Source organism: Silurus aristotelis, assembly GCF_946808225.1.
Source record: "Silurus aristotelis genome assembly, chromosome: 17".
NCBI classification, from domain to species: Eukaryota; Metazoa; Chordata; class Actinopteri; order Siluriformes; family Siluridae; genus Silurus; species Silurus aristotelis.
Window position 1 is genome coordinate 19,734,606 of NC_139590.1, and position 9,273 is coordinate 19,743,878.

General features: G+C 42.2%; 1 protein-coding gene across 6 annotated transcripts; it reads right to left on the reverse strand.

Annotated features, from left to right (window-relative positions):
• Nucleotides 1-1,360: 1,360 nt before the first annotated feature.
• Nucleotides 1,361-7,452, reverse strand: smarce1 (SWI/SNF related BAF chromatin remodeling complex subunit E1). Of its 6 annotated transcripts, none has more exons than XM_083566604.1 (11): nt 7,328-7,452; nt 6,345-6,397; nt 5,759-5,802; nt 5,138-5,236; nt 4,274-4,354; nt 3,814-3,945; nt 3,442-3,613; nt 3,069-3,241; nt 2,861-2,962; nt 2,271-2,535; nt 1,361-2,166 (listed from the first exon to the last, which is right to left on the reverse strand). In XM_083566604.1, the coding sequence occupies exons 2-11, from the start codon at nt 6,349-6,351 to the stop codon at nt 1,973-1,975; spliced, it is 1,269 nt and encodes a 422-aa protein (XP_083422730.1). In that variant the 5' UTR covers nt 6,352-6,397; nt 7,328-7,452; the 3' UTR covers nt 1,361-1,972. The 6 variants fall into 6 exon arrangements, with proteins under 6 accessions (XP_083422730.1, XP_083422726.1, XP_083422729.1 ...); XM_083566600.1 differs by having other exon boundaries at nt 4,262-4,354; XM_083566603.1 differs by having other exon boundaries at nt 4,262-4,354; nt 7,121-7,336.
• Nucleotides 7,453-9,273: the final 1,821 nt, after the last annotated feature.

A 9,273-nucleotide genomic window follows, 5' to 3' on the forward strand; every position in this document is an offset into this window, starting at 1 on the left:
TCCACCCTTTATCCTGCACCGTTATGGATTTGTAATTTGTAAATATTCCAACATGATGATGCAAAATAAATTTCCAGGCCTAAAAACAGACACATTTACACAAGCCATGTGAATATACGTACTTTTAGCCATGGTGTATCATCTCGTTGATCCACCGCCCCCTGCTGGACAACATTAGGCAGCAGGCTTTACACTCAGCCCATTGACACATTCACACAGTTTGTACAGTAGGTTGCCATCCTAATACTAGCTTTCAGTTTGCCATGACAAGACCTATTAGGCTACAGCATGAGTACCACTATCGTACAATACTCTGCACTTTACATTGTGGTTCTATGCTATACTGATGTTTTAGGAGAGCAGTTTCAGCTGTGTGTGTGTGAAAGTTATCAATATTCTGAAAGACAGATGTTGTTGACTTCATGTAGTTATACTCAGTTAAAACAGTTTGCAGACTGACTAAATGGATTAATATCCATTAATTGGCTAATTAAACAGGTGTTTTGAATAATAAGGATGGCGATTGGGTATAGGCAGGTGTACCCTGTCAAGGGAAAAGTACAGGACTACCTGTGTACAAATAACTGACAGCTTCTATTTCTTGGAATGGCTGGTAATTACAGGGTTTCTGTCAGAATGTTGGTCCTGTCATGTTCACTGATGTCCTTCAAGGACAAGGAACTTCAAGAAACCTTGTTAATCTTGCAGTTCATGTCAGTGATAGCAGTGTGGGTGCTGGATCATGGAACACTTTTTTGTTTTGTTTTTATTAATGCATGTAGTTTCTGGAGAATGATCCCTGTAACTCTGTCCAGTATTTTAAGCGTAATTTAGATTGTGTTGTCATGTACTCATCAATGGAAAACAACTCGCTGCATATCCGAAAAAAAACCCTGCACATATATACACACACACACACACACACACACACACACACAGGTCAACTATGATGCTTTGAAAACCCAGCCACAACCAGATGGGGACAGGGTTTCTTTTTAAATTGGGTTTCCCTTAAGGTTTCTACATATATGTATGATTTTTTTCTTCCCATTGACATCTGGCTCACTCATTATGGATAGGGACAAATATCTGAATTTAAGTGATATTCTTTAATCAGGTTATTCCTGTAAAGCTGCTTGGTGATAATATCCATGTTGAAAGTGAAATACTGATTAAATTCATTTGAACCTTTATGGACTTTTCGAACCAATAGGAGACCAGGTATTTTTAGTGCTCAGTAAAGGAACTTTTTAAAGAAAGTAGTGTTTCAGATAGAGCAACTTGGAAATCACTGAGAAAGAAAATATTGCTAACGTTATACCTGCACTTACCATGAAAACAATATTACATGAGACAAAAGTTAAGACATATAAATCACTTTATTGGTTAATACAACATAACGGTACAAAACGGCTGTGTATAATGAGAAGATGGATAAGAACAACCAAGAGAGGTGACCATTTAACCTGTAATTTATGACCATATCTTGCCAAGATCCATATTCAGCAACGTGTAACGATATGGGGGGGGGGGGGGGGGCAACGACACATGAGGCTACCTAAACACAGTCTACAGCTAATGAAGTTTTCAGATTGAGCTTGAAAAGCGCTTTCTGTTTTCTTGACTTCTCAAAGCCTGGCACTGGTAAAAATCGAGGTGAAGCTCTAAAAATAAAGCCAAGGTACTGTTCCGCTTGGGTCACTCGTTCCTTTTGAATTATATATTACCTTTTAACTTGCGGCGCTAAAGGTCATACATAATTAACGTTCTGTAGGCGTAATGTGGAAACATGAGAAAGCGTGTCTGGACACCTTAGCGTAGTATTTTCGACCCCCACCTTAAAATTTTTTTTAAATCGGGTGGAGATATAGAATGAGGCTTTTAAAAACATAAAAAGGCGTGTCCTCCAAAAGCCTTTGATTTCGTCATGGTTCAGAGGTAGAACACGCGTAGGGGTGTGGGTTTTGCTCAGTTACTGTGGGGCGGCAGGGGCTCTCTCTTCCGGTGCGGTGTCAGAGGGTGCAGACTCTGTGCTGTTTTCTCTCTCTAGTGGAGGATTGCTGTCACTCGCCCCTTCCTCTAATCCACTCTCGGCTTGCTCTGGCTTCTCCACTGCGCGCTCCTCACACTCCTGCTGGCCCTCAGACGCATCAGCACGAGCCTCGTCTGCAGGACAGATTCACACGTACGCGTTACAGATGCCCAAACATCATCATGGCTGTGTTCAGGGGAAAAGCTGTGGTATGTGAGACTCTGGTCTCGATCCTCACCTATCTCCATTGGACTGGGTTTGTCCTGCTCCTTGCTGTCAGTGCTGGTGTTCTGCTCGCTGCTGTTTGGTCCACTCGCTCCCTGCTGCTCCTCCTCCGGCACTCTCTCGGTCTTCTCTGCCTCCGTCTCGCGCTCTTTCTCGCGCTCCTTCTCCTTCTCTCGCTCCCGTTCCCTCTCCTCTGCCCTTCGTCTCGCGGCTTCTTCGGCCGCCGCCATCTCCGCTGCCAGCTTCTCCATGTCCACCTCCACTTTTAGATTACACAGCTACGAATACATGTTCACAGGGATCAACTCTGAAGCTAAGCTAACATATCAAACTCCCTTTTGGAGCATTCGGGATTCTATATCCGTTCTCTATGGCATTCACTCGAACACACCTTGTAATACACTAATCCACCCAACACAAAAAAACCATGTGAAAACACATTCATGTCACTAGTTAATGTGTAACCATCCCAAACACCCAGTTCTCTAAACTCAATGCCAATTATGTATACATAAAATCCAACAACGCATGGTCCTATTTTATAAATAGGGTCCATGTGTAATACCTACACTGCTCTGGGTAAATCCAGAAAGTACATCTTACCCGTTTGAGCTCATTGTTAAAAGAATCCGTGGACTCGAGGAAACGCCTCTTCTTCTCCTGGTGCCTGTCTTCAATCTGCAGCAGTTCTGCCTCTAATTTCCTCTGAACACACAACATTCACATAACAATAAAGGACAGAATTCTGTTTTTTTCTTTCTGGAGTTAACAGCAATTCCTGGTGCACTATGCTAATCGTGCAATTGTGTACCTGATGCACCATGAGGGACTGGACCTGGCGTTTGAGCACTTGCATGCGTGCCGTGGTGACCACCGAGCGCACGTCGGGCACCACCACCTCGCTCAGGATATCGCTGATCAGACGGTGGTTCCTGTGGAATCGAGCTGCTGCTGTGTGCTTTATAGAGAAGCCGTCGTCGTAATCTACCCAAAACACACGTACACAGGAAGGAACACATGATACACATGGACACTATGCACAGGAAGTCATCAATGGCCTAAAAGTCCTAATAAGTACACACACTGTGGCAGCGACCGCTTTCTGCTGAACACAAAAAACGTTCCTTAGGTGCCATCACCTTGACATCTTTTTTAGTGCGTGCCAGATGTTGTGCGATTCTCACCATCAGGATCTTCAGCTGGCTGGATGCTCATGTAAGGCTCTCCTTTATCCAGACGAGACTGCCTCTGCCTGCTCTCCTCTTCCAGAGCCGCTTCGGCACGGTTCTTAGCATTCACGTATGCTAGATACGCCGGGGAATTGTGGTAGGCCTTCAGGGAGTCGTTATATTCGATCTGAAGACAAACAGAGAGAGACTGGGGTCAGCAAACCTGCTTATCTAACGAGTGCTGCAATGGAGAGCCTGTGGTCATCCCTGGTGTCCTCCTTACACAATAACTGACCGCAATACACCACCAGCATGATACACATATTTAGCTAGCATGACTTTCGATCAATCATCCGATTTATCTGAACATAAAGAGGCATGGCTGACCTTTTCAGCTTCATACTCATTCAAGTAATCCTGCTTTTCCTCATCTGTCAGGTCCCTCCACATTCCCCCGATGATCTTCCCAATCTCCCATAACTTCAAATCCGGGTTGGAAGCTTTCACCTGATCCCAAACCTGTAGAAGGAGTACAGACTTTTAATTCATGGTTACCACTAAACGCGGGTGTCCCGTTCAGAAAACTCCTTTATTTTTTCCTGCTGAAAAAACAATGCATCAGACATTCAATAGTGATCATCACCTGGTCTAGTTGATTTAGCCTTCATTACAAAAACAGCACACAATGAAAAACAATTCTTTTTCTTTACATCTCTTCAGTGTCACACTTCCTGTTTGAAGTCATCCTGGGAAGCAATGATGGACTGTACCATCTCCCGGATTGGGAGGGTTGATGAAATATAAGCAGTAAAAGCAGACACCGTGGGTGTCTTACCTTCCTGCTTACCTTCCGGCTGTACCGCATGTAGGGCATCAGAGGCTTATCAGGGGGTTTGGGCGGCTTGGGAACTGTAATCCCAGAGGAATTCTGGCAGGAGAAAAAAAAATAAAGTGAGAGAAAACAAAATATTACACAGTTAGAAATTAGCCACGAGATGCAACAGACGGCATGATTGTGTGTGTGTGTGTGGGGTGGGGAGGGGCTGAGCAATAGAGCACTATGAGTAAGGAGAGCGGGTGCATGGCTGAAAATGGAGACGGAGCCCTGAGAGGCAGCACAACCGAAATGGTCAAATAAGTGGACTTGCTTATGTTGGAACACACCCATGAGCGGCTAGACATGTGACGATTGGTGATTACATAATCTCACAATAGCGAATTAACACGTATACAGTTAGTACTCGCAAAGATAAAATTACTGCTTGAGTAGATAAATGATCAAGTTGCCTTCTAAGAACGACCCTACAATCCAGTGCCCCTGATGGTTAACTTGCATAACACAAACCACGATCAAAATCGTTTTAATATTGGCACATGCCTAAACGCGACCATTTGGTATGTTTTCGGCCTGACAAAATAAATGAGGCGGTGAAATAAATGACCAACATGAAAGAGGGTGGAGCACTTCTGAAAACCAATCTCTCAATGCATGCTGGTAAAGAAAGAGAGAGAGATTTCCAGAAGTATGAAAAACAAAGGATTTATGGATGAAACTAGAGCTATAGACACATCTACCCATGTGTTTTTCTGTTCCTCTTAAATGCAAATTGATTAATTTTAAAACAGACCCTGCCAGAGGCAAGATTAGCTGGTCTAGCTTTATCCTTAGCGGTATCCGGGTTGCTCTGTTTAGCATGGATCCTACCATTACCCTGTTGTTTCCGCCGGGGTTTCCTCCCAGCCTGTAGTTGTTGTAGGCCAGATGGCTGTATGGGTTGTACCCCACAAACCCAGGGGTGGTGGGCATTTGCTGATGGAGACAAATGAGACAAAACACGAATGAGAAATGACAACAAACAAGGGAGGAAGGGACCAAAAGAAAAAAGAAAAATGAACAAATCTTTTTTTCAAATTTTTTTGGTTTGTTTTTATTTTTTTTTTTGTTTCTTGTTCATGATTTGCTTAAGACATGCACAAAAAAAAAAAAAAAAAGCAGCAATCGTTGATAGCAGCACAAACTTGCATTTGTCCTACATCCATTTGTAGCAAAGCAACACACACACACACACACACACACTATGGGGGTGGGAGAGCAAATTTGATGAGATGATAAAAAAATGCTGCAGAAAAACTTTATTTTGCCTAAGTTAAAGATTGGATTCCCCCCACCCCGCAAAAAAACTGATGTCTAAGGGGCTTAAATTTCCTCACCACCCCCATATTAAGTGTCCATCACCGTTCCACAGTCCTGTCCACACACTCCTGAGTGCTTTAAAGTTGGGGTGATGGGGGGGCATGTGAAAGGATGACTGGCATGTTATGAAATACTTACTGTAGTGGGGGCCGGAGCAGGGGGCGGGGCGTAAGACGGCCGCTCTGTGTTAAGGAGGAGAAAATTTTATTGAATTACTTGCTTCAATAATTACATCATTTCTGGGGGAAAAAATATCAATTACACGCATCATTAAATAAATACACATGACAGTGTTAACGTTAAAGCTAAATCCAAAATCAAATCAAATATACATACATAAAGCCAAGAGAAGTGTTGAGAATTTCTTACTAGGTTTGGTGACATTTCATTTTTTTTTTTAGCAAATATATATTATATAAATAAATAAAAGAGCCTAGTGATAAATAGAGCATAAGAAGACGGTGAGTGAACTGAAGTCGAGATTACGTCATAATTCTCATCAACCAATCACTGATCATCACAGCGTTGTGGACACTTGTGTTTATTCACCAAATACCCAGTATGGTAGTTTCATTTGGGCTTGATTTTATAACACAAACTCCAATTAGATCAGTTTACACGACTAACTCATTTTAATGTGCAAATGAGTCTAATATCACATGCAGACTTCTTTAAGCACAAATTAGCTCCTGTGTCCTTAACAGGAAAACACAAAAACACTTACTTGACATCTTGTTGGTAGGATGTGACAATTCAGGCCAATTCAATCTTTCGTTTCTGAAAGAAATAATAATAATAATATGTATATATTAAGTGAACTTAATAGGCCATTAAATGATTTATGATATAAAATGACAGACAGGAGGCCCATCTACACACATCCAAGGGTTCCGGAAGAAATGTTTCGATGACGATGAGTAAAACTGCTTACATTAAATCAATCCGGCAAAATATACATTCAGCATTAGCTAATCATTTACTTGAGAACACGATAAGCCAATTTTCCAGGTATACTTTCCGCTTTTAAACACAATTAAGCCCGTTTTCATGAACTAAATCCAAACCGCTCTCGTGTTGTATTGTGTGTATTTGGTGCACTCACAGGACCCCGCATATCGGCCTGTCCTTTCCGCCTGACTAAAAATTAATTATTTTATGAAGTATTGTTCGTTCGCTCAACCATTTAATCGAAATAATGTAATTGGATCAACCAGTAATATGGACCCAAACAGTTTTAAAATCCCTGAATTATCATCTAAGTGTTTACTGAAACGATTTTCTCCAAAAGCGGCTCGAATGGCGCTCAATAAGGCGCAGTGACACGGCTAACTAGCTACCAGTAGTGTCCACTGCCGTGTAAATTCAGATTTATATTCATAATAATGGGTACCCTTTTTTGGATATTCGTGCACTAGAAAACTAGCGATTACAAGTCAGAAAAGTTTGTAATTTTGAACTGTAAATATATAGGTTTAATTGAAATCTTGGACAGCAAATTACCGACAAAGAAAGGTGCCTGGCTGCTTAGCCGACACCCGTGCACGAAAACACGGGCTAATTTACCAATATTACTGAACAAAAACTGCTGATAGAAACAAACATATTTATTGAGATTAATCTAAAAAACTAATTTAAGGTTTTTTTTTTTTTTTTTTTAGCAAATACGAATTATATCTAGGATTACAACGCCACATCAACGATACTCACCCACACGCCTTTGTTCCCTTTTGGAGCTCCGTGTCTTCAGCACCACGCTCACTGCTGCCCCCGTGTGTACAACCTGACACTCTACAGTCTCACTGCTGCCCCTAGCGTACAATCTGACACGCTACAGTCTCACTGCTGCCCCTAGCGTACAATCTGACACACTACAATCTCACTGCTGCCCCTAGCGTACAATCTGACACGCTACAGTCTCACTGCTGCCCCTAGCGTAAAATCTGACACGCTACAGTCTCACTGCTGCCCCTAGCGTACAACCTGACACTCTACAGTCTCACTGCTGCCCCTAGCGTACAGCCTGGCACACTTACAAGGCTCATTGTGGCAATTAGTGTACGGTACAACATAACACACTACAGTTTTACTGCTGCCCGCTAGTGCACAACATAACACACAACAGTCTCACTGCTGCTCCCTAGTGCACAACATAACACACAACAGTCTCACTGCTGCCTCCAAGTGAAAATAATTGCACATTACAGTCTCACTGCTGCCAATAGCCCAGCCATTAGGGTTGGGTATGGAGGTTAGGGTTGGCACTTTAAATGTTGTCACTAGTCAAAAAGTCAAAAAGTCAAAAAGCTTTTTTAACCATTATAAGATGACGCAGTACACAGTGAGCTGAGACAACATTTCTCCAGAACCCTGGTGCTACATAAAACAACAACAAGCTACATCACACAACTTAGAGCTACATAAAAGAAAACAGAGCTAAGGACTAAGTAAATTGTCCAAAAATTGTTTGTTGAGTGTGTGTTTAAGTTCGCAAAGATCCTGAACCATCTAGTCACGTATCAATTGGATCCCACTGCATGTGTGGAGTTTGACATTGGACCTCATGGAGTGTTTAAAGGCTCTGGCATGGAGAAGCTGATGCTGGATCTGTGATGATCACAAATGTTGAGCTCAGTAGCTCCTACTTTTATACCAAAGACTGTTGAAAGAACATTTACTTATAATCTTATAGTCCAGTACTCATGTTAGTTGTCACTCTCCAGTGTTCTGTATTGTTGAAAGATTTATGATCAAACTCTTGATGTCACCCAAATGAGGATGGGTTCCCCTTTTGAGTCTGGTTCCTCTCAAGGTTTCTTCCTCATAACATCTAAGGGAGTTTTTCCTTGCCCCAGTCCCCACAGCTGCTCATCAGGGATAAATGCACACCATTCACCTTAACTGTTGATTTCTGTAAAGCTGCTTTGAGACAATGTCAGTTGTGAAAAGCGCTATACAAATAAACTTGACTTGACCTGACATTGAAAGAGGGTTTATATTGTTTTATCACCGTGTGGATATAAAGAGGTGAAAAAGGGTGATCCTGAAAGAAGAGTACAGTAAAATTGAAGTGGAGGTAAAGAGAGTTTCTGATTGGTAAGTATGGTCCCAAGGAGAGGAATGTGGAAGGGCAGATGGTGGTAGATTTTGTGAAAAAGATGGAAATGGCAGTGGTAAATATGTATTTTAAGAAGAAGGAGGATCATAGGGTGGCGTATGAGTGGAGAAAGGTGGACAATGTTCTATGTAGGAGATGCAGCCTGAAGGAGATTGGAGACTGTAAGATGTTGGCACTGAACATTGTAGTTAAACAGCATCGGATGGTGGTCTGTAGAATGGCTTTGGGGGTGAGGAATATTAAGAGGAGAGTGAGATATAAAAAAGAACACGATGCTGGAAACTAAAGGAGGAAGACTGTGGTGTGAGATTCAGGGAAAAGGTCAGACAGGGGCTTGATGGTGGTGAAGAGGTGCTGGATGATTGGCAACTACTGCAGAAGCGATAAGGGAGACAGCTAGAGTTCAATCTGATAACAGACTAGTTTCATTGCTTCTCCCTAGTTTTCATTATAACATTATAGTCTCCCTGCCGCCCTCTAGTGTACAACATAACACACTACAGTCTCACTGCTGTAGTGTACATTATAACATTGTGGT

Bases quoted from the DNA above. Each gene is read 5' to 3' on its own strand.
- smarce1 (XM_083566600.1), bottom strand. The intron at 5,237-5,758 runs GTAAGTATTTCA...TGTCTCCATCAG, and splicing joins CTGCTCCGGCCCCCACTACA to CAAATGCCCACCACCCCTGG. The intron at 3,242-3,441 runs GTGAGAATCGCA...TGTTTTGGGTAG, and splicing joins GCCAGCTGAAGATCCTGATG to ATTACGACGACGGCTTCTCT.